Source organism: Phyllobates terribilis, unplaced genomic scaffold, assembly GCF_046119375.1.
Source record: "Phyllobates terribilis strain yellow unplaced genomic scaffold, ASM4611937v1 Scaffold_5__5_contigs__length_657084704, whole genome shotgun sequence".
Lineage (NCBI taxonomy): Eukaryota > Metazoa > Chordata > Amphibia > Anura > Dendrobatidae > Phyllobates > Phyllobates terribilis.
The window spans coordinates 23,932,465-23,957,860 of NW_027362765.1; the positions used below are offsets into that span (position 1 = coordinate 23,932,465).

Consider the following 25,396-nt stretch of genomic DNA (forward strand, 5'->3'; position numbering starts at 1 on the left):
AAGAGGTACAGATCAGACACTGCTAAATCTGGTTGCTCAGGCTTTGTGTCTCTGTTAGCTTATGTGCATCAGGTTGGTGCAGCAATAAAAGCAATAAACTACTACTGCTTCAGCTACTTGTTGTAGCGGTGATGCTGTCAGAGGTGGTAGTGTTCTGACTCAGTGGGGAGCAAAGAGGAGCTTTCCAGTTAGACCTGGTACCAGTTTGCATCTACTCAGCAAAACTAGTGAAAAGTTGGGTACAGAGCTAACTTGGTAATACAGCAATTTTCACTCCCTTTTAGAACCATTTCTAAAATTTCCTTCATTTTGCTTTTATAGTAAGGGTCTATTCAATAGACATCCCTATTATTGATGATCAAGTATGCCTCATTAACCCTGTTCGCCAGGCTATCTCTGCATGTGTCACAGCTGTCTAACAGCCGTGACACTTGCCGGCGCGGCGACAATGAATGAAACACCGAGCACGCAACACTACTCGGTGAGTACCCGAGCATGTTCGTTTGAAGTGTTAAACGAGCACGCTTGCTCATCACTAATCCCTATGCTTCATGCTATAATGATACACCTGTCAGCAAGTAGGCAACAAAGCATATAACTTACTTTCCTTGTCAGTGTGACCAAGAACTGTGGTATTTTGTTCACTACCCTTACAGCGATCATTGGTCATAACTAGCATTGATTTAATTCAGCTTGCGACCAAGAACCCACTTATTTCATACTCCACCGCACACCACCATAGTTTGTCATAGCCACCGCCATTGTCATCATCACTATGGTATCAGTCTCACCCCTGCCTGACTGGTAAAACTTTATGTCCCCCTCTATGTCCAGCTCCTCTTTCTCCTAGTTCCTCATCCTCCTCCACATCCTCTTGCAGGTGACCATCTCTTTGCAAGTCCCCAACAGCCCATGGCAATGATCAATATGTGGAAGCCATTCTTCCTCTATCCTTTGTTGAATCAATTAGTTGGTGGGGAGACATCCAGCAGGAAATCTGCTACTCGATGCAGATCAGCAACTCTTCCACTCTGTCACTTCTATCGCCTTGGTTAATCAATTGTGACAGCAATGCAGAGCTTCAAGGTACACATATGAAAGGAGTAAAGGAGGCTTGGAAGCAGCATTCTGCTTTGTTGTTGGGGACAGAAAGATGTCCATTGAGGAAGAGATGGTTGAGCGCGCATTGACCTGCCCAACTGTAGAGGTGTTACTAGCCCCTCATCTAGCCTTGTTGCAGTTAACATTTTTCATTGCTGCCAAGCAGAATATTTACCTAGTGGCCTGTGAAAAACATATACTGCACCTGAATGCTCTATGGTTCGATGGTGGAGTGCACCTTACAGCCAAGTAACAGACCGCCTTCTTCGAAATGTGAAAATACAAGGCAGCAACTAAACCACAATTACGATACTTGGCCAGACGAGGGTTCATTTGGCATACAAGCGGATGACTGAGCACATATTATTTTTTCCTGTCCACACATTCAGTTATAGATAGGTAATATTGAGCATACGACAGGCATGATGATGATGTTGACAGTATTGATGATGACAATGACCAGGTACTACTCGTAATGCAGTCTGGCCACTAGAATGAAAATGAGGAGTAGATGGAGGCAGAGGCTGCTCGTTTGCTTTACCTACTTGAGTATGTGATGTTGCTTCATGTGCATATGTGCACACCAGTTGAAGCTTATATGAAGCAAAATGGCTGTTGCTTCTAGCCTCCATCCTTTGCGATGCCATTTTCTATTGTTTTTACTATAAAGAAAGCAAAGTTTTTAGCCAATGTGAGCCCTCTCAATTCTATTCACCTGGTATGTAAAGTTATCATATAAATGAATGTGTTTTTTCTGAAAAATAGTATTATAGAAATTTTATGAAATCTAAAATTTAATTATTCATATAAATTCAACACACTGATATTGAAAAGTAATAAAATCACTTTTATTATTAACAGATGACTGCACCTGGAGCTCAGATGGATATCTAATATCTTCAGATTTTAAAGCAAATGATTATGGTATCACAGAAGATACATATGAAGAGCATACCATTATCCCAGCTATATCTCCAGAACTTTACAGCGAACATCTATCATCCGATCCTGTTGAAAAGGATCCATCTGATTCATCACAGACTGTTAAGCAAAAGAAAAATAATAGAAAGAATGTTGAACAAAAATTTTCTCACACAGGGGAGAAGCCATATTCATGTTCAGAATGTGGGAAAAGTTTTACCTACAAATCACATTTACTCAAACATGAGAGAATTCACACAGGGGATAAGCAATTTTCATGTGGCATATGTGGGAAATGTTTTATAGAGAAATCACATCTTGTTAGACATCAGAGAAGTCACACAGGGGAGAAGCCATTTTCATGTTCAGAATGTGGAAAATGTTTTATAGACAAATCACATCTTGCTATACATCAGAGAATTCACACAGGGGAGAGGCCATATTCATGTTCAGAATGTGGGAAATGTTTCAACCAGAAATCAGTTTTAGTTGCCCATCAGGTAACTCATACAGGGGAGAAGCCATATTCATGTTCAGATTGTGGGAAGTGTTTTACCTACAAATCATATTTTCTGAAACATCAGAGAATTCACACAGGGGAGAAGCAATATTCTTGCTTCAAATGTGGGAAATGTTTTATTGAGAAATCTCATCTTGTTCGACATCAGAGAAGTCATACTGGGGAGAAGCCATTTTCATGTTCAGAATGTGGGAAAGGTTTTATAGAGAAATCACATCTTGTTACACATCACAGAACTCACACAGGGGAGAAGCCATTTTCGTGTCCAGAATGTGGAAAATGTTTTACCCAGAAATCACATCTTCTTAAACATCAAGGAAATCACACAGGGGACAAGCCATTAACTTTTTTTACTTAATTTATTGACAAAATGTAAAAAGAAAAAAAATCCAAAAGTTCCAACCACGGTAAAGTCACAGGTCTACAGTAGAAAGAAAGAACAATTAAAATCACTATAAGAGTATTTGGAAATGTATACAATTTACCAATAAAGATAAGTTATTGAAAAGCAAATAAAATTCAAATAATAAACGTATGTATCAATCATGTCATAAAATATTTCACATCTACACACGTGGACAATTACCCTTCTGTTAAAAGAAGAAAAAACCCACAATGGTCAGTGAAATTAATTGAAACTGACAAAAGTAATTTACAATTTAAATTTACTGCATATCAACTAATGAGAATCAGACATTGCTTTTGAATTTTGATTTGTGACTTCTCCCTTTGTCCACAAGTATTATGTCCAACTTCTCGTGAGCGACTACTCCTTGTGTCTCAGGTGTGGAGGCGCCTTCTCTAGACTGCAGGTTTCAGCTTCATCCACAGATGTTCAATAGGATTTAGATCAGGGCTCATAGAAGCCACTTCAGATGAGTCTGATACTTTGCTCTTAGCCATTCCCTGGGTGTTTTTAGCTGTGTGTTTTGGATCATTACCCTGTTGGAGGACCTGTGGCTTAGACCGAGCTTTCTGACACTGGAGCACATTTCATTCCAGAATGCCTAGATAGTCTCAAGATTTCATTGTACCTTGCACAGATTCATGACCCTCTGTGCCAGATGCAGCAAAACAGCCCCAAAACATAATCAAGCCTCCATGTTTCAAAGTTGGTACAATGTTCTCTTCTTTGTAGGCTTCATTTTTGCATTTATGAACATAGAGCTGATGTGACTTGCCAAAAAGCTCCACTTTGTATCATTTATCCAAATGACATTTTCCCAGAAGCTTTGTGGCTTGTCAATATTGATTTTGGCAAACTCCAGTCTTGCTTTTATATGATTTTCTTTCTGTAGTGATTTCCGCCTCGATTGTCTTCCATGAAGTCCACTTTGGCCAAGATAGTGACGGATGGTGCGATCTGACACTGATGCTCCTAGACCTTGGAGTTCACTTGTAATCTCTTTGGAAGTTATTCTGGGCTTTTTAGTTAACATTCGTATAATCTGTCTATTCGAATTGTCATTCAGTTTCCTCTTGAGGCCACGTCCAGGGAGGTTCGCTACAGTCCCATAAATCTTACACTTCTAAATATGTGCAATTGTGGTAAGAGGAACATCCAACTCTTTGGAGATTGTCTTATAGCATTTACCTTTAACGTGTTTGTCTATAATTTTCTCCTCTGACAACTCTTGCTATTTTTGGGCCATATCCAATGTGGTAAACACCATGATAACAAACAGCACAGTGACTACTTTTCACCCTTTAAATAGGCAGACCGACTAATTATAAGTTTGAAAACACCTATGATGCAAATTACAGAACACACCATAGTTTAAAATATCCATATGGTCAAATTATTTTCACTTGTTTCTAGAATACCATCATTTTGTCCAGGCCAATTTCTTTACCCACAATTCAAAAGCAATGTTTGATTTTCATTGGGTCATATCCAGTAAATTTATACTGAAAATAACTTTTTTTCTCAGTTTCAAGTTATTTCAGTTACCATTGTGGGTTTCTCTTACTTTACCAGAAGGTACCCACAATTATAACTTCATCTTAAGGACAATGTCAATCAGTCACGGAGAGATGATGCTTTGCTGGATTACATCGGTGGCCCAGTTTGTCTCATCTAATCAACTGGCTGGTCAAAAAAATTTTGCAAACCAGTGAAGTTAATAAGCGGCTAGTTAGTTAAATTTAGCCCAAGATAAATACCGGCTAATAAAACAGAAGAGTGCTCACTTCGCTCATATAGCAAAGAAATAAGACAGATTATTTTAAAATTTTATTCCAGTCTCTTGTCTTTGAGATCTTGCCCAAAGTACACTACTTACAAGAATTCCTTGGCAAAATTGAATTTCTTATATTAAATAGACATGAGTGAATCTGCCAAAATTTGTATTTGTCAGATTGCTCTAATTTGCCATGCAAATTCAATTTGCATTAAATGGTTTGATGTAAATTGAATGTACCTTACTGAGCTTAACAACCGTATGCTGTAAAAAGAAAAAAACAAAGCAAAAAAAAAAACACCTCATCACTCAACCGTTCCATCCACCATCTGTGGCTCCGCGCAGTTCACCCTTTTCTCTCGGCCTTTCTCTTCTTTCCGATATGCTCTTTGGCCTTTTTCACTCTGCAATCGGACTTTCAGCACGGACTTGGCTTCAAATGTTGCGCTGCACTCTGTGACATCCGAGAAGTGGCCAGATTTTTTTTTTTTTACATTGACCCTTTCCCAGTCCTACAAAATTACAGCGTCTGTATATCATCAATTTTTTTTTAAACACCCATTCAGGGAGTCTGATCTAGAAAAAATTGATAAAATTTGTGCATACTGCTATTTTTACACTTGGTCCGTAGTTCCGCATATAAAAACGTTCATGTGAACTAAACTATTGAATTGTATTGGTCTGTGCACTGCATGTATGCTATCCATTTTGCAAACCGAAACCACACAGAAGTATAATTTGCTAGTATAAGTGAGCCCTATTTGCCTATCACTCTTGAACATTGATATGAAATTATTCGCCAAAATTCTGGCAGCTAGGCTCTTTAAGGTTATTACCATACTAATAGACTCTGACAAAAATGGTGTTAACCCCTTAAAGACACAGACATTTTAGTTTTTTGCTTTTTTTTCCTTTTTCCTCCCCTTTTCAAATAGCCATAACTTTATCGTCAGCATAGACGTATGATGTGGCTTGTTTTTGGGTGACCCGTTTCAGTTTTGAAATACATAATTCACTTTACCATATAATATATAGAAAAATGGGGGAAAAAATCCAACTGAGGTGAAAAAAAAAAGCACAGTTCAACCATTATTTGGGGGTTTTGTTTTTACGGCGTCAATTGTGCTGTAAAAATGAACTGGAAATATGATTGTTCGGGTCAGTACAATTATGGTGATACCAAACATCAATAGTTTTTTTTTTATTACTATGTTAAAGAATTAAAAAAAATCTAAAGCTTGTAAAAAAAATAAATAAATAAATAAATTTGATCTGTGTTGCCATCTTCCAGGACCCATAACTTTTTTATTTTTCTGGCTGACTGGCTTTCACAAGAGTACAATCATGACAGGTACGTGGATCTTCAGCAGACCTCTGGCTGTCATTGCGAACCATTAGAACCCTGCAATCACGTTGTGGGAGCAGCGATAGATAGTTAGAATGAGCTGGCTTTCACAGGTGTACTATCATAACAGGCACAGAGGACTTCAGCAGACACAAGGCTTTTATGGCAGCCCATTTGAGTCCCGCAATCGCATCGTGGGATCTCCAATGGACAGTTAGAACTGCTCTCCCCTGCCGGCGTGCTGTCAATGCCACTGTCAAAGTCTGACAGTGGCATTTAAAAGAATAACAACTGCGAACAGAGCTTCGATCCACACGTGGCTGTTAGAGGCAGATGATGGCTGAATAGCATAGCCATCATCTGCTGGGAAAGATGCATACTCAGCTTGCAGCTCTCATTAAAGTCATTGAGCTGCCATATGGCTTAAGTGTACTTGATGTGTCTGTCAGGGGTGAAACAAGGTTGATAAAATGATAGAGCCTTCACTTTCAGATTGCAAATACAGTTGTGCTCAAAAGTTTACATACCCCGGCAGAATTTTTACTTTCTTGGCCTTGTTTCAGAGAATATGAATGATAACAAAAATACTTTTTCTCCACTCATGGTTATTGGTTGGGTGAAGCCATTTATTGTCAAACTACTGTGTTTTCTCTTTTTAAATCTTAATGACAACCAAAACTTCCAAATGACCCTGATCAGACGTTCACATACCCCAGTTCTTAATACCGTGTATTGCCCCCTTTAACATCAATGACAGCTTTAAGTCTTTTGTGGTAGTTGTGGATGAGGTTCTTTATTTTCTCAGATGGTAAAGCTGCCCATTCTTCTTGGCAAAAAGCCTCCAGTTCCTGTAAGTTCCTGGGCTGTCTAGCATGAACTGCGCGCTTGAGATCTCCCCATAGTGGCTCAATGATATTGAAGTCAGGAGACTGAGATGGCCACTCCAGAACCTTCACTTTGTTCTGCTGTAGCCAATGACAGGTCGACTTGGCCTTGTGTTTTAGATCGTTGTCATGTTGGAACGTCCAAGTACGTCTCATGCCCAGCTTCCGGGCTGATGAGTGCAAATTTGGCTCCAGTATTTGCTGATAAACGTGCTGCATTCATCTTTTGTTCAACTTTTACCAAGTTTCCTGTGCCTTTGTAGCTCACACATCCTCAAAACATCAGTGATCCACCTCCGTGCTTTACAGTAGGAATGGTGTTCCTTTCATCATAGGACTTGTTGACCTCTCTCCAAATGTAACGTTTATGGTTGTGGCCAAAAAGTTCAATTTTGGTCTCACCACTCCAAATTACCTTGTTCCAAAAGTTTTGAGGCTTGTCTCTGTGCTGTTTGGTGTATTGTAGGCGAGATACTTTGTGGCATTTGCGCAGTAATGGCTTTCTTCTGGCGACTCGACCATGCAGCCCATTATTCTTCAAGTGCCTCCTTATTGTGCATCTTGAAACAGCCACACTGCTAGTTTTCAGAAAGTCCTGACTTTCAGCTGATGTTATTTGTGGGTTTTTCTTTGCATCCCGAACAAGTTTCCTGGTAGTTGTGGCTGAAATTTTTGTTGGTCTACCTGACTATGGTATGATTTTAACAGAGCCCCTGATTTTCCATTTGTTAATCACAGTTTGAATGCTGCTGACTGGCATTAACAATTCCTTGGATATCTTTTTGTATCCCTTTCCTGTGTTATACAGTTCAACTACCTTTTCCCGTAGATCCATTGACAATTTCTTTTCCCCATGACTCACAATCCAGAAACGTCAGTGGCTGGATGAAAGATGCAAGAGTCTGTCTGGATCCCAGAAACTCACCCAGCTTTTATGCACACACACTGATTACAAGCAAACAGGTCACAGGTGAGGATGTTACCTTTAGTAGCCATTCAAACCCTTTTGTGTCAAATTCTGTGCATGTTATCAGGCCAAAATCAGCAGGGTATTTGAACTTTTGATCAAGGTCATTTGGATGTTTTTGGTTGTCATTTAAAGGGTTGTCCGCTCACAGGCAGCACGTGACCCCCGCGTCTCACCCAGCATCCACTGCGCACTTTCCCAATGAATGGGGACAGGGAGAGCGCGCGGTGGATGCCGGGAGTGACGAGCGGGGTAACCCCGCCCACCACCCAGCAGCCACCGGTGGAACACAGAAGAGGGACCCTCGGCTGCAGCTTGGACTTGTCGTGACGTCATCGGATGTCAGAGCCTGCTGCAGCCGGGGGTCACGTGCTGCCTGTGAGCGGCCACCAATCGTGCCGCTCACAGGCAGAAACAGCAGAGGAAGGTAAGTAGAAAGAAGCTTCTATTTATCATTAAAACACATTGGCATATTTTTAAAAGTACTGGACAACCCCTTTAAGATTTAAAAAGGGAAAACATAGTAGTTTGACAATAAATGGCTTCACCCAACCAATAACCATGAGTGGAGAAAAAGTTTTTTTGTTATCATTCATATTCTCTGAAACAACGCCAAGAAAGGAAAAAGCACAACTGTACATGTCATCCTTGCTGTGGTTATTAAATCTTTCTAACTAAATCTTAAGGCTATGTACCCACGTAGCGTTTTTGTAGTGTTTTTGCAGCGTATTTACGGCCGCGAAAACACATGTAAAACAGTCTGCCATGCAAAGCAATGTGAATTCGGATGTGCTGTGCACATGATGCGCTAATTTGCGCGCCGAATTCGCATTCCTTTGCAAAATGCAGCATGACCACTTCTACCGAGATTACGCTGCAGCGTAATCGCGGTGCGTGTGGTACCTGGGATGAAGAGGAGACTACAACTCCTCTTCATCCCGGCTACCACGCGATGAAAAAAAGAAATAAAAAAGTTAAAAATAAACAAAACCTGTATACTCACCTCTCCGGCGGCCCCCGGTCTGCTCCCGGCCGCGTCTTCTCTCTTAAGCGTCCCGTAGTGTACTGTCAGGAACTGCAGTGACGTCATTTAGTCACCTGATGGTCACGCGACCGCTGACTTCGGCGGTCAGGTGATGGTCGCGTGACCATCAGCTGACTAAATGTCGTCACCGCAGGTCCTGACAGTACACTGCGGGACGCTTAAGAGAGAAGACGCGGCTGGGAGCAGACCGGAGGAGACTGGAGAGCAGACTGGGGGCCTCCGGAGAGGTGAATATACACGGTTTTTTTTATTTTTAATGTTTTAATTCTTTTTTTTTAATATAGATGCTGCATTTAATGCATCTAAGTTATTCACACATTATAAATCCATGCCGGTTGCATGGATTTATATTGTGTGATCAACTTGTCAAAATCGCTTGGAAAAGTGCTTGAAAAAACGCATGCAAAAACGCATGTAAAAACGCTTCTCTCTGGCAGAAAAAAAGGCATGTAAAGCTGCATGCGTTTTTTCTGCCAGAGAGAGGCAAAAATGCTCTGCATCAAATCTGCTACGTGGGCACATAGTCTAAGACTCAATTACCAACTATTAATGATTGGATTTTGTTTTGAAAGAAAATAGGTTCTGTGTGGAGCTGCCCACTTACTAAAGACTATGATTCTTTTCCAGCAACGGACCACCATTTTTGTCAATATTATTATTGTGTTTTATATCTGGGTGTGCATGTAGCACTACCCCAACCCACCCCATTGCAGAGGACAGTGGATAACAGGAGAGAGGGGCCCGCATCTTTAAGGTACCGGGATATACAACAGTTCAATGAGGACAACTCAGATATTGATGAACATCTCCGGTTATTTGAGAACCTCTGTCTGCTGCATGAGGTATCAGTCAGTGACTGGCCCAGATTTTTGAGTGTTGGCCTGACCGGAAAAGCAAGAGAAGCTTTTAATAACTTGTCTTCGGTGGATCAGAGATGTTACTCTACCATTCGCAGTGCATTGCTAGAGAGGTATGCCGCCACGCCGGAAACCTACTGGAGGAAGTTTCAAGAGACTGACAAGCCCGCTCAACACATACATCAGGAGTTTGCCAACACACTAAGTACGGCATGCACTCGGTGGATAGAAGGACTGAGGGCTCGGGAAGCAGAACATGTAATGGATATAGTCATGCTGGAACAATTTATGTCAAAGCTCCCAGGTAATTTAAAAGAATGGGTGGCAGAGAGAAAACCACTCAGCCTGGATGAGGCTGCAAGATTGGCTGATGATTGGTCTGCTAATCGACCAGGGCAACGTGGAAGTACAGCCCCAGTGAGTCGGGAACAGGAGCTTACTGGGAGGCCATTGAAACCCATGGACTGGCCAGAGGAGGAACGGCAGGGAGTTCGGACTTCACAAAGAGGGGAAGGTTGCCCAAGCCCCCCAAGTACGGCCCGTGTTGGGGCGAGGAAGGCTTAACTGCCATAACTGTGGACGAATGGGACACTTTGCCAGGGAATGCCGGGAACGTTTTAGTCCACATCATCCGCATCCCCAGCCTGTGAACATTGTGCTGCAATGGGGCTGGAATGCTGTGGGAGAGAGGATTCCACTACCCCGACCGGAAGAAGAAGAGGCATATGTTGTACAAAGAAAAGTGTCTTGGACTAGATGGGACACCTCAGAGTCTATTAACCAGCATCTGCAGCCAGTCTGGGTAGAGGGTCTGGAGGCTGTGGGGCTCAGATTAATAAAAGACCATTTAGTACCTGACCAATGTATTGTCCCCCACAGCCGTATGTTAGTCAATGTAGCCGGAGGAGAATCTGTGAACATTCGAAGGGCCCGACTACATTTAGACTGGGGTCACAGTCATGGAATGGTGGATGTAGGAGTAGTGCGGCACCTACCAGTAGATGTGTTGCTGGGAAACAATCTAGGAGCAGGATTGGTGTGCCACTGGGCCAATGTCGTAACCAGAAGCCAAGGACCGGTTCACACTGCATCAGCCGATAGGGAAAGGAGCAATATCAACATGTCAGCGGTGAGTGATACACAAAATGCAATGACTGTCACAATGAAGGAATGTAATCTGGGGGAGGTAAATTACATCAGGGAGGAGGCCCAGGGACTTCGGGATACTGGATCTACCATCACCCTGGTCAGCCCAGATACTGTCCCCTCAGAGCTCCCTTTACCAGGCCGCCAAGTGACCATCCCCCTAACTGGGTGTCAGCACTCTGGGGTTGGTCGCAATGGACACAATTTTGGTTCTCATTGGGCACGTGGGGAGTTTCCCAGGATAACCCGGGGATCAGGGGGGGGATATGGAAAACCCCGCGGAAGGAACAGACCCCTAATCCAGCTAACTAAATACAGAGTCCTCGTCTCAGGGCTTCCCCCATCGGGAAGTTGGCAGGATCTGAAAGACCATATGAGAGAAGCGGGAGATGTCTATTACACTGACGTACACCAGGGTGGAATGGGGACTGTGCAGTATATTCGCAAGGACGACATGGAATATGCTTTGAGGAAACTGGATGATACAAAGTTTCGTTCTCATAAAGGCGAGACCTCTTACATTTGTGTCCATGCTGAAAAAGTGGTGGAGGTATGTGAGGAGCTGCCCACTTACTAAAGACTATGATACTTTTCCAGCAACGGACCACCATTTTTGTCAATATTATTATTGTGTATTATTAGTGATTTACTAGTTATGTTTTATATAGTACTGCTTACTTGTCAGTATGGAAGATTCACTTGTAAAATGTCCAGCATTCCACTTGTAGGACCCTGAGGATTCGGCTGCTACAGGGGTATTGCACCTCAAGCCAGAGGTGTGATATTCCACTCCCGGGTAAGGATGGAGTGTGGAACTGAGCTCAGTTAGCTGCATGCACTACACACATCCCATTTCCGAGGGACAGACCGATGGTACTCCCACTAGAGAAATGTGCAGGTACGACAGTGTCTGTTCCTGGCTGGAGTGGGAGGGGGGTGGAACATCCCAGTAGTGTAGGGGCAGATAGGGGGAGCAGTCTGGGTAATGCTAGGAGCTCATTGGGTGCTGGTCACCTGAGCTCACACATAGAGGGAGTATATAAGGTGGGAACCATCTTAGATCAGGGTCAGTCTGTCAGAGTGTAACCTGAGGAGCAGAGCAGAGAAGCTCAGCCAGAAGGGCTGACAGGGAGTGGTGGTTCCGGCTGGGCCCAGCTCCAAGGCCAAGAGAGAGAGAGGAGTCTGAAGGACCCAGAGAAAACAAGAGGGAACTCCAAGAACCCAAAATTAGATCAGAGGGTGAAGAGTTGGCACCTAGGGTACCGGATCCCAAGCTGGCAGAGAGAAAAGCACACCTTAGCCAGAGACCGGAGGTCGTGGGCAGGATCTGCCACGACCCTCACCAAATCCACCAGGAAGGCAGACCAAGTATAGGGTCAGGGAACCCAGAGGAGGTGTACCCACCAAGAGACCCGAGGGAGCCGGACATAGGTGGATCCCTGGTGAGAACGGCCAGAAGAGAGGGAAAGTCAGACAGGAGCTCAGGACCACGCTCCAGAACTGCCTGGGGGTTAGCCGAGTCCAGGACCTGGTGGACGCAGCACGGCTCGGGTGGTTGCTTCAGGCCAGAGTGACCATAAGAACATCCGTAAGTAAAAACCCCTGAACTGCACAGCCCGACTCTGAGTCTTCTTGCTGATTCATCCTGCACCTTCACAACCACCATCCTCTACATCTGACCCCCTGAGGCTATACCCCTCCCGTTGGGGGTTATACTACCAAAGCTGCACACATACCAACAGCCTCAGCGGACCCTGCTGCAGCGGCGGCCTTTTGACCGCAAATCAACGGGTGGCGTAGTCGACACAAAGAACTCTAATAACATCTGTAGGACTGCCACACACTGAGTTTGACACCCTGGGCACGGACCGGGTCACAGCCACTCGGAGACTACAACCCCCATCTGATCCGGCTCCGGGTATCCCTAACAACATGGCCCAGGGGGCGCGTCAACTTTGGCGTAGTCGGCAGGATAACGTGCCCGCAACAACCGGGTACTGCGTGCCTGAAGAAAAGTTCACCGTTACCTCAAAAAGAAGTCTCCCGCCGGTTCCGGAGGGTCCCCGCCAACGGACCCCATCACAGGTCGTTTCCCACCGGTTGTCCGCCATTTGCAGCTTTTTCCCGCCATCCATGGAGTTTCCAGCCACTGGGAGACGATTCCCGCCATTTCCAAAGATTTCCCGCCTTGGAAGAGCGGACGCCATTATGGGCGTGCCAGAGGGTGGCAAGAGGCCACCTCCCATCGTGGGCCAGGTCGAAGAATGGCGCCAAAAGCGGAAACCGCGCCCACCAACCGAGACTGTGATGCTGGAAGTGTCCATCAGCGTGAGAGAACTGCCCCTGGAACTGACAATCACAAAGTTGCCCCGGGACCACCCTCAATGTGGGCGGGGACAGAAGAAAAGAACGAAGATGGGTGCAGCCTGGAGCAGTCTGGAGAGAGCGCACCCGGAGACAAGACGTCTGGAGGAGAGTCCAGAGAGAGCGTACCCGGAGATGGAGGGAGAGACAGGCAGCACCGACCCAGTGGTCAGGAGCCTGCTGCAAGCAACGACCCCACTAGGCTTAGTGGAGATCCTGGCACAGCTCCCCCGAGACCGGGAGTGTGCACAGACCGCGCTGGAGGGCCTCGCACGGAGGATGGCCCGGGTGCAGCGAGAGACGTTGGCGGAGTGGAGCCGAGAGATGGCCCAGCAGACCAAAACCCGTCAGCGGAGCATGCCACCCGAGACGAGGAGACAGACCGCCTCTGAGGATGGCGCAGGAGGAATGAAGGCAGGAGACGGCGCCGAGAAGGGAGCTGAACGGACGGAGGCAGGTAAAGGGGACGTCTCTACCCCGAGCCGAGAAACCGCGTGCCTGCCCCAGCTCCCCGTCGCAGAGCCCGAAATTCCCCCTGCCGTGCCCGTCGCTGCATCGTCACCGCCGCAGACTAGGCCTCAACCGGAAACCGCGGCCGCGACCCCTGTGACGTCACGCGCTTCGACCCTGAGCGCGGCAAAGCAGGAAATACCACCGGCCTGGTCGCAAGGCCTAGTACACCCGGGCGCCGCGATTCCAACAGCGCCCCCTACCTCCGCGGAGCCACCGGCCTGGTCGCAGGGCCGAATAACCCAGGGCGCCGCCGTTCTTACGGTGCCCTTTGCCTTTAAGGTGCCCCAGGCCTGGTCGCAAGGCCTGGTTAATCCGGGCGCCGCCACCATCAACGCGCCCTCAACATCTAGAGTGCCGCACCTGGGTGAAGATCTATTTGCCCAGCATACGTGCCCGGATGGGCAGCCCTTCATATGGCCCCAGGAGTACATTCAGCTGGAACTCCAAAGAGCAAGGCCCATGTGCGAGCCCCTGATTCCGGCTCCGAAGCCCGTAAAGAGGACCTCGCCACCGCTGGAGGAGGCACAGTTCGAGTGGGACCCCACTGGAGAAGACCTCATGGGGTTCACTCAGGAGACTCGGGCGGCCGCAGCGGAGCGTGCAGAGTGCTGCCGCCAGCAGCTCGAGGTCTTCGAGAGGGAGCGGAGAGAGAGGCGGGTCCGGGAACAGCAAATGCAGATAAGGAGCGCGGAGCAGAAGAGCCGGACCAGGAGGAAACCCCGTGCAGCTCATGGTCCCCGTGCCACCGGGACTGTGATAAAATTCAACATGCAGCATGGGTGGGGCTTCATTAGAGACCATCATACCCCCGGCGACGTCTTTGTGACCCGCAGAGACGTAGAAAGCCATCTGCCGGAGGGACACAGAGGTCGTGACCTGTACGTAGGGGACGAGGTCACCTTCACCCGGCACAAGTGTGCCAAAGGACCCTACGCCCTCCATGTGCATCGCCTGACGGAGGAGGAGCTGCGGTATGAGGAGGAGCAAGAGGACCCGGACGGGTCTGAAGAATCTAAAGAAGGAGCAGGAGGACGCCGTCGTTGAAGTACGGTAGAGAGAGACTGTACATAGTTACCCGTCAGGGTATAAGAACTGTTCTAGTTGAAATATAGTCCCCGTTGGGACCAGCCGATTGAACTGAATCCCGTGTGTCCCTATTCCCACTGACCGAGGACTGAGAGTGGTCATTCCTCCCTAATACCTGGCCGAGGACTGAGAGCGGCCATATTTCCTTTGTATATAGTTGCGCTTCCTAAAGCGCCCCCTACTGGTTTTATGGGAAAACCATTTTTCTTCAAGAGACTGTCGCACCTTACCCGGTCACAAGTTGCACCGTGGCCGGAGGAACAAGAATGTTATTTATGAAAAGTTTTATATGAAAAGTTTGATAGCTGATAATATATATGATGTTTTATATGTTGATGTTTATGAAAAAAAAAAAAAATTGTATGTTTTGGATGTTTTTTATATCTTGCAGCCCGGGGACGTGCTGTGATTTACCAGGGGGGAATGTAGCACCCTGAGGATTCGGCTGCTACAGGGGTATTGCACCTCAAGCCAGAGGTGTGATATTCCACTCCCGGGTAAGGATGGAGTGTGGAACTGAGCTCAGTTAGCTGCATGCACTACACACATCCCATTTCCGAGGGACAGACCGATGGTACTCCCACTAGAGAAATGTGCAGGTACGACAGTGTCTGTTCCTGGCTGGAGTGGGAGGGGGGTGGAACATCCCAGTAGTGTAGGGGCAGATAGGGGGAGAAGTCTGGGTAATGCTAGGAGCTCATTGGGTGCTGGTCACCTGAGCTCACACATAGAGGGAGTATATAAGGTGGGAACCATCTTAGATCAGGGTCAGTCTGTCAAAGTGTAACCTGAGGAGCAGAGCAGAGAAGCTCAGCCAGAAGGGCTGACAGGGAGTTGTGGTTCCGGCTGGGCCCAGCTCCAAGGCCAAGAGAGAGAGAGGAGTCTGAAGGACCCAGAGAAAACAAGAGGGAACTCCAAGAACCCAAAATTAGATCAGAGGGTGAAGAGTTGGCACCTAGGGTACCGGATCCCAAGCTGGCAGAGAGAAAAGCACACCTTAGCCAGAGACCGGAGGTCGTGGGCAGGATCTGCCACGACCCTCACCAAATCCACCAGGAAGGCAGACCAAGTATAGGGTCAGGGAACCCAGAGGAGGTGTACCCACCAAGAGACCCGAGGGAGCCGGACATAGGTGGATCCCTGGTGAGAACGGCCAGAAGAGAGGGAAAGTCAGACAGGAGCTCAGGACCACGCTCCAGAACTGCCTGGGGGTTAGCCGAGTCCAGGACCTGGTGGACGCAGCACGGCTCGGGTGGTCGCTTCAGGCCAGAGTGACCATAAGAACACCCGTAAGTAAAAACCCCTGAACTGCACAGCCCGACTCTGAGTCTTCTTGCTGATTCATCCTGCACCTTCACAACCACCATCCTCTACATCTGACCCCCTGAGGCTATACCCCTCCCGTTGGGGGTTATACTACCAAAGCTGCACACATACCAACAGCCTCAGCGGACCCTGCTGCAGCGGCGGCCTTTTGACCGCAAATCAACGGGTGGCGTAGTCGACACAAAGAACTCTAATAACATCTGTAGGACTGCCACACACTGAGTTTGACACCCTGGGCACGGACCGGGTCACAGCCACTCGGAGACTACAACCCCCATCTGATCCGGCTCCGGGTATCCCTAACAACATGGCCCAGGGGGCGCGTCACACTAATCTCGTCTTTATCTCAGGAGTCCATTGTTTCAACAGCCAATGGTCTCATTAGGTGAGTGTGGATTGAGACACAGTGGAGCCGTCACCACAGGGGGTCTTACAGGCAGTCTCAGATGAAGGCTTCTAGAAAATTCTTCATTGCTTTTTGGCTTACAGTGAATGCTTGAGGGGGAGGGTGATCACTTCTGACCTGGGAGGGGACTGATCCCAGGGAAAGAAAGGAGAGTTATGTTTTAGTGAGAGTGGTGTGGAAGGATTGAAGGAAGAGGATGGAGACTGTGGATTTAGAAGGATGAATGGATGAAAATGTTACCATTATGGATTATGTCGCTTGGATTTACACTTTCTTAAAAGGACTGCTGCTACTGGATACCTGTGCTTTCATGGTTTTATCTGCCATCTAGAGGATCATGGACTGTGGCTACAGACTATACTGGCTGGAGATCCGAAATTTGTGGGCCAACCAAAAGTTGGGAGACAGTGAGTATGGCCTTATACAAAGCCAGTGGAACTACTGAACCCAGATTGGGAATTTGAGGACTGAGAGATCTGTATTTTGGCCATTTACCTGGAATTGCTTTATTACCATGGCTGTGATCAATAAAATATTGTTGCATTGTTAACCTGCCTAGGTGATTACTTACAACCCACAACCTCAGATCTTTACAGGTTCTCTTCCTTTCAGGCATCCACCCAACGAGATGGCATCTATTGCCATTACAGGGACTTCACTACTTGGTTCCAAACATTAATTTTAAAGAATGGAATGTGAAGGGAATTATTATACTGGAGGGTCTCTGTTTAAGTTTATTCTCACATCTACAGTTAAGTCTAGAAATATATGGAGAGAGAATGCCAAAACTTGTGTCGATCTGTTTACCAAAACATATTCAAGATACAGTTATATAATCAATATGGGATTAAAGTGATAACTCTCAGGTCTAATTTGAGGGTATTCACATCCTAAGTGCAGTAAGGGTTTAGGAATTACAGCTCTTTAATATGGAGCGGCCTCTTTTTCAAGGGACCAAAAGTAATTAAACAATTATCTCAAAAGCTCTTTAATGGGCTACATGGGCCATTCCCTCATTAATCCATCATCATTGAAGCAGGTAAAAGGTCTGGAACTGATTCCAGGCGTGGAATTTGCATTTGGAATCTGTTTCTGTGAACCCATAACATGCGGTCAGAGGAGCTCTCAATGGAAGAGAAACAGAAAGGAACCCAGGAGTTTTTTAAGGCAAAGAAATGGAATATTCTGCAATGGCTGGGTCATCACCAGATCTCACCCCATCGACTAGCATTTCACAGGCTTAAAACAAAACTTAAGACAGAAAGACCCAAAAATAAGCAACAACTGAAGTCAGCTGCAGTAAAGGCCTGGCAAAGCATCACAAAGGAGGAAACCCAGTGTTTGGTGACATCCATAGCTCCCAGACTTCAGTCACTCATTGCTGCAAAGGATTCTCTACAAAAAATTAAAAATTAACATTTTATTTATGGTAAAGTTATTTTTTGTCCAATTACTTTTGAGCCCCAGAAATGAAGAGGCTTTGAAGAAAAATGGTAAACGTTTCACATGATATTCTTGTTCAACCACTTTAATTGAAAGTTTCCACTTCAATCGCATCTCAGTTGTTTTTATTTCAAAAATAGTGGCCTGCAGAGCTGAAATCACAAAGATTCATCACTGGCCAAATATTTCTGGACCTAACTGTATGTCATGCAGTCTATATTATACACAGTCTACACATCTGTTAAAATCCCAGGTTTTTGTCATGTAACAAAAAATCGTATCAAGACAAATCATTTCAGAACTTTTTCCAACTTTCATGTTGCCCATAATGTGTACAAATCCATTTTGCAATTTTGATTAAGTGCATACACTATGTACACAATTATTAGGCAATTTATAGTTTTGATTATTAGTTTTAATAATGAACAACTACAGTGTTGTCGGTCAATGCAAAAAGTTAATAAACCTGAAACTTTGTCTTTCTTAGGAGAATATCTATGTGTGCAGAATTATTGGGCAACTAAATGAAAAGCATAAAATTTTCCATCTCAATTGTTTGTTTTAATCTGATGCAATGAGAATAAGAACAAAACAACTCACAATTTACAAATACATATTTCTGACATTTAAAAAAAAAAATATATATATATATATATATCAGTGACCAATATACTAATATAGCCTCCCTTCTTCTCAGTAACAGCCATAAGCTCCATCCATGGAGTCTGTCAGTTTCTTCATGTGTTGAAGATCAACTTTTTGGGCCTCACCAACCACAGTCTATCAGACAATGTTCAGAGGGGTGACGGTTTTCCTTCACTATAAGGACGTTCTTAATCGGGTTTAAGTCTTGTGAGAAAGTGGCCATGTCAATATTCCATCATCTTTATGGCCTTTTGTAATGCACACGCCCGGACTGACTGGCGTGTGCGTGTTTAGTGGTTCCACTGTGCCATGAACCGGAGAGTGTCTGGAGGGGCGTAACTAAGTATCTGCCCGATCCGACCAAGGTCGCACGACGGCATACGACGCCAGTGCACCAGGGAGGAACCGAGCAGAGGGACCAGGGTCTACTCCAGGTCAGACTCCGGACACGGCTGTTGACCCACACCGGGGAATACAGGAACAGGCAGACTAGAGCGCAGGCTGGGTAGGGTCCAGTACAGACTGGGAGAAAAATTCGGAGCCGCAGATGCGGTAAACAAACAGAGTAAAGCGAAACCGCAGGTGCGGTAGTCAAGGCCGAGCAGAGCAAAACCGCAGACGCGGTAGACAAGGCTGAGCAGAGCAAAACCGCATACGCGGTAGACAAAGCTGAGCAAAGCGAAACCGCATACGCGGTGGACAGGACTGAGCAAAGCGAAACCGCAGACGCGGTGGACAGGGCTGAGCAAAGCGAAACCGCAGACGCGGTGGACAGGGCTGAGCAAAGCGAAACCGCAGACGCGGTGGACAGGGCTGAGCAAAGCGAAACCGCAGACGCGGTGGACAGGGCTGAGCAAAGCGAAACCGCAGACGCGGTGGACAGGGCTGAGCAAAGGGAAACCGCAGACGCGGTGGACAGGGCTGAGCAAAGGGAAACAGCAGACGTGGTGGACAGGGCTGAGCAAAGCGAAACCACAGACTCGGTGGACAGGGCTGAGCAAAGCGAAACCGCAGACGCGGTGGACAGGGCTGAGCAAAGCGAAACCGCAGACGCGGTGGACAGGGCTGAGCAAAGCGAAACCGCAGACGCGGTGGACAGGGCTGAGCAAGCAAGAACCGCCGAAGCGGCAAGCAAGGCAGAGCGGAGGGGACAGGGCTCAGTTCACACGGAACAGACAGGAAGGGAAAGGCAGAACCAGATACCCACAGGGTACTTGCAGAGAAGTAGCGAGTGGACCACAAACTCACAAACGGAAGTACAGTGACAACGAGCAGGAGTTAGGTACGAGTTCAGACTCTGCAGAAAAAGGGAAGGTACGGACATAGAGAAAAACAAAACAGGCTAGGAGAGTATACAGACAAGAACAGACACAGCAGCAAGATACAGGAGCGGGTCTAGGTATGTGGCCCCTAGAAGGCGGAACGAACAGGCAGGAGCGTGTTCACACAGGCCTGGAAATACAGCCTCCAGGATAGGCAGAAGACAACAGGCTAGAAGATAATACAGACAGTACACAGTTCAGACACGGGAACTGATACCGAAGGCAGGAAACATAAACGGGACCTGGCATATCAGTGACAGAAGCCAACTGACAGAACACAATGCTCAGGCATGGGTTAATTGGAGCAGCTGGTTTAAATACCAGGTGACAGACAGCAATAGGCTGAGGACGCACAAGGGGTGTGCCTGCAGCAGGTACAAAAAGCAGGAAGTGATCGGGCGCCGCCCTTAAGCAGCAGAAACAGAAGCAAACAGACAGCATGGAGGGAAGCCAGAGAGACATTCTGGATTGGAGATCAAGTGCGCGCTCTTGCACAGTGGGAGATGGACCACTATGCAAGGACGCCGCCAGGTATGTTACACCTTTAGTGGCAGCTGACCAGTGGAGAATTTGATGAAGGATTGGCCTGCATAAAAATCATAGTTTTCTTGAAAGATGCAGACTTTTTCTTGCACCACAGCTGAGTAAAGTGGCTTCTAAATACTGGCTGATAGGCTCTCTAGGTGAGGGGGATCCTCCAAGCCCAAGGTCCGGGTGGACACACAGGCCTAAGGCATCAGTACGGCAAACTGGAGAGACACGCAGGATATGGAAAGCTGAGGGACTAGAGACTTCAGGTAGACAAAAGACATACTAAATACCTCAGACAGACAGCTGGGATACTGGAACCGCTGGCAGGCATGAGAACAAGTCAAGGTGCACAGAGAAACTCAAAGTCTTCGGAACACTGAAGTCTTAATACCTTATATAGGCCCACGGCAGATGATCACATGGGATCATGTCAGGCTATCTGCAAAGCCCGATGTGGTGCACAACAGAGTCTAGCAGACTGGGGTGAGGGAAGCAAAGCACGGATCTAGGACACGTGCGTAACACTAGCAATTGGTTTAGGAGTTGATTTTGAGCCTATTTTCAACTCGAAAAGGTCAAACTAGCTCATCTTTAATAACACCAGCCCTTAGCTGTACCCTATCTCCTATCTATCTTCCTGACTCCTAAGTTGAAGTGGAGATTTGTGTCTGTTACTTTTTTTCTCAACACCTTTTTTTGAGACCCTGTTGATTATCTGCAACAAAAATTTTATCACGGCCTTTCAGAAAGGTTGAAGGATGCCTTGGCAGTTTACGAAACCTCGGGGTACTTGTAGGCTACCATGTCATTGGCTATACATGTGGATAGACGCCTTCAGGATAGGTGGGTGAGACCACCTTCTCCTGAGTCCTCTTTTCGGGGAAACGCCCCTTTGCCCGGGGGAGGTGGGTGGCAGTCTGGGAGTGAGCCTGTACTTATGGAGTTGGAGGAACCCATGCAGTTAGGTGGAGCTACTGCGTCAAATATTTCCCCTGAAATCGCAAGAGAAAGGGGGTGTTTTTTTGTGGTAAAAAGGGACATTTTATTGGGGTCTATCCCTCGATTCCTAAGCAAAAAGAAACTCGATTAACCCTTGGTAGTGTGTTTATCTTCAACATGCAGTTCTCGGATTGTCCTGACGGCATAGGTGGTGCTAGAGCGCAGGGCTGAGAAAATGTCTGTTTGTGGACAGTGGAGCTGGAGTCAGCATGGTTGATACTGAGTTTGTGAGAACTCTTGGGCTTACTTGCTGCACATTAACTAAGCCCATCCCTATTTACACACGTGGTCAAAATTGTTGGTACCCCTCGTTTAATGAAAGAAAAACCCACAATGGTCACAGAAATAACTTGAATCTGACAAAAGTAATAATAAATTAAAAATCTATGAAAATTAATAAATGAAAGTCAGTCATTGCTTTTCGACCCTGCTTCCACAGAATTTAAAAAAAAATTAAACTCATGAAATAGGCCTGGACAGAAATGATGGTTCTTCTTAACTTAATAATTTGTTGAACAACCTTTTGAGGCAATCACTGCAATCAAATGATTCCTGTAACTGTCAATAAGACTTCTGCACCTCTCGACAGATATTTTGGCCCACTCCTCATGAGCAAACTGCTCCAGTTGTCTCGTGTTTGAAGGTTGCCTTTTCTAGACGGCATGTTTCAGCTTTTTCCAAAGATGCTCAATAGGATTTAGGTCAGGGCTCATAGAAAGCCACTTCAGAATAGTCCAATGTTTTCCTCTTAGCCATTCTTGGGTGTTTTTAGCTGTGTGTTTTGGGTCATTATCCTGTTGCAAGACCCATGACCTGTGACTGAGACCAAGCTTTCTGACACTGGGCAGCACATTTCTCTCTAGAATCCCTTGATAGTTTTGAGATTTCATTGAACCCTGCACAGATTCAAGACACGCTGTGCCAGATGCAGCAAATCAGCCCCAGAACATAACAGAGCCTTTTCCATGTTTCACAGTAGGGACAGTGTTCTTTTCTTGATATGCTTCATTTTTCCATCTGTGAATATAGAGCTGATGTGCCTTGCCAAAAACTTCCATTTTTGTCTCATCTGTCCACAGGACATTCTCCCAGAAGCTTTGTGGCTTGTCAACATGTAGTTTGGCAAATTCCAGTCTGGCTTTTTTATGATTTTTTTAAACAATTGTGTTCCCCTTGGTCGTCTCCCATGAAGTCCACTTTGGATCAAACAACGACAGATGGTGCGATCTGACGCTGATGTTCCTTGAGCTTGAAGTTCACCTTTAATCTCTTTAGAAGTTATCCTGGACTCTTTTGTTACCATTCGTATTATCCGCTTCTTTGATTTGCCATCAATTTTCCTCCTGTGGCCATGTCCAGGGAGGTTGGCTACAGTCCCATGGATCTTAAATTTCTGAATAATATGGGAACTGTAGTCACAGGAACATAAAGCTGCTTGGAGATGGTCTTATAACCTTTATCTTTAACATGCTTGTCTATCATTTTCTTTCTAATCTCCTGAGAAAACTCTTTCCTTTGCTACCTCTGGTACATGTTGAGTGTGGTACACACCATGTCACCAAACAGCACAGTGAGTATCTGTAGCCCTATATACAGGCCCACTGACTGATTACAACATTGTAGACACCTGTGATGCTAATTAGTGGACACAACTTGATTAAACATGTCCCTTTTGTCACATTATTTTCAGGGGTACCATCATTTCTGTCCAAGCCTATTACATGAGTTTCATTTTTTAATAAATTCTGTGGAAGCAGGGTTGAAAAGCAATATCTGACTTTCATTTGTTCATTTTCATAGATTTTTAATTTATTATTACTTTTGTCAGATTCAAGTTATTTCTGTGACCATTGTGGGTTTTTCTTTCATTAAACGAGGGGTACCAACAATCTTGACCACGTTTGTATGCCATCGACTCAGCCCCACTTGCACAGAGATCTCTGACTCAGATTGTACGTAATATAAGACTGAGGGTGGTGTCTTTTCATCATGAGGTAATTCCTTGTTATGACCTGGAGGGCCTTCCCACTCCGATTGTACTGGGTCTACCCTGGTTGGTGAAACATAATCCGATAGTGGATTGGCAATCCAGGGAAATTGTTGAATGGGGATATTACTGTCATGAGAATTGCTTAAACATTTCCCTTTCTGCAGTCTCTACGGAGACCTTACCTTTGTTTTTGTCTGGTTTTGAGGACATATTTTCTGAGGTGTGTCAGGATTTGCCTCCTCATCGTGCATATGACTATCCTATTAACCTGACTTCCGGAGTTAAACTACCCAAGTCTAGACTGTATTATCTTTCTGGCCCTGAAAGACAAGCCATTAAGGATTTCATTGCTGAGAATCTGAAGAAGGGAAATATCAGACCCTCATCTTCTCCTGTGGCGGCAGGATTCTTCTTCGTTAAAAAAAAGATGGGAGTCTCACTCCCTGTTTAGATTTCAGGGAATTGAATCAAATTACCGTCCGAGATCCATATCCTCTTTCTCTGATTCCAGATTTATTCAACCAGGTTGTGGGAGCTAAAGTGTTCTCCAAGTTGTATATAAGGGCAGCCTACTATCTGGTTAGAATCAGAGAAGGGGATGAATGGAAAATGGAGTTTAATACCCTTGAGGGGCATTTCAAGAGTCTGGTTATGCCTTTTGGTCTGACCAATGCACCTGCGGTGTTTCAGCATTTCCTAAACGATATTTTCCATTATTTAGTGGGCAGGTTTGTGGTGATCTATCTGGATGATATTTTGGTTTACTCACCTGATTTTGAGACGCATAAGGGTCATGTTAAACAGATACTACAGATATTAAGAGATTACAAACTACATGCCAAAGTAGAGAAATATGTTTTTCCATCCTGGTGTTGCAGTTTTTGAGGTACCTGTTGTCATCATCAGGTTTTCGGATGGATCCGGAGAAGATCTGTGCTGTACTTGATTGGGCCCGTCCCGAGAACCTGAAGGCATTACAGGGCTTTCTGGGTTTACTAATTTTTACTGGAAATTTATCCAGAATTATCCGGTAATTATGAAACCCCTCACTGACATGACAAGAAAGGGGTCTGATCTTTCTAAATGGTCGAATGCCGCCCAGCAGGCTTTTTCCTCCTTAAAGAGATGTTTTGCCACAGCACCTATACTCAGTCAACTCAATGTTTCTCAATCTTTCATCATAGAAGTTGATGCGTCGGAGGTGGGGGCTGGGGCTACGTTGTCTCAGGGTTTGTCCCCTGGTAAATGGCATCCATGCGCTTTCTTTTCCAAAAAATTATCTTCGGCTGAGAGAAATTATGACGTGGGTAATAGGGCGCTTATGGCGATTAAATTGGCTTTCGAAGAATGGCGACATTGGTTTGAAAAGGGAGTCCATCCTATTACTGTTATCATGGACCATAAGAACCTGTCATATCTTCAGTCTGCTAAACGTCTAAACCCTAGGCAGGCTAGATGGTCTTTGTTTTTACTAGGTTCAATTTTGTTGTCACTTTTCATCCAGGGGTTATAAACATCAAGGCTGAAGCTTTATCCCGGAGCTTCCCTGGTGGTGGTGACCATGAGAACTCTGCCCCTATTTTGCAGGAGGGGGTAGTCATTTCGGCTTTGTACCCTGACCTGGAGGGAGAGGTGTTGTAGGCTCAGAGGGATGCCCCTGCCTCCTGCACTTCAGGGAAGTTATTTGTACGATTTAATCTGCGCCGTACAATAATTAGGCAACATCACAACTCTGTGCTTGCTGGTCACCCAGGTGGTAAGGCAACTGCGGACCTCCTTTCTCGTCATTTTTTATAGCATCAGGA

General features: G+C 45.7%; 1 protein-coding gene across 1 annotated transcript in view; it reads left to right on the forward strand.

The window, feature by feature from the left end:
- Positions 1-25,396, forward strand: part of LOC141271392 (uncharacterized) — a 115,879-nt gene that overhangs the window by 66,055 nt on the left and 24,428 nt on the right. Inside the window, exon 14 of the mRNA XM_073681483.1 lies at positions 1,963-2,891. Coding sequence (XP_073537584.1) covers positions 1,963-2,891 — 929 coding nt within the window. The remainder of the gene's footprint in view (positions 1-1,962; positions 2,892-25,396) is intronic.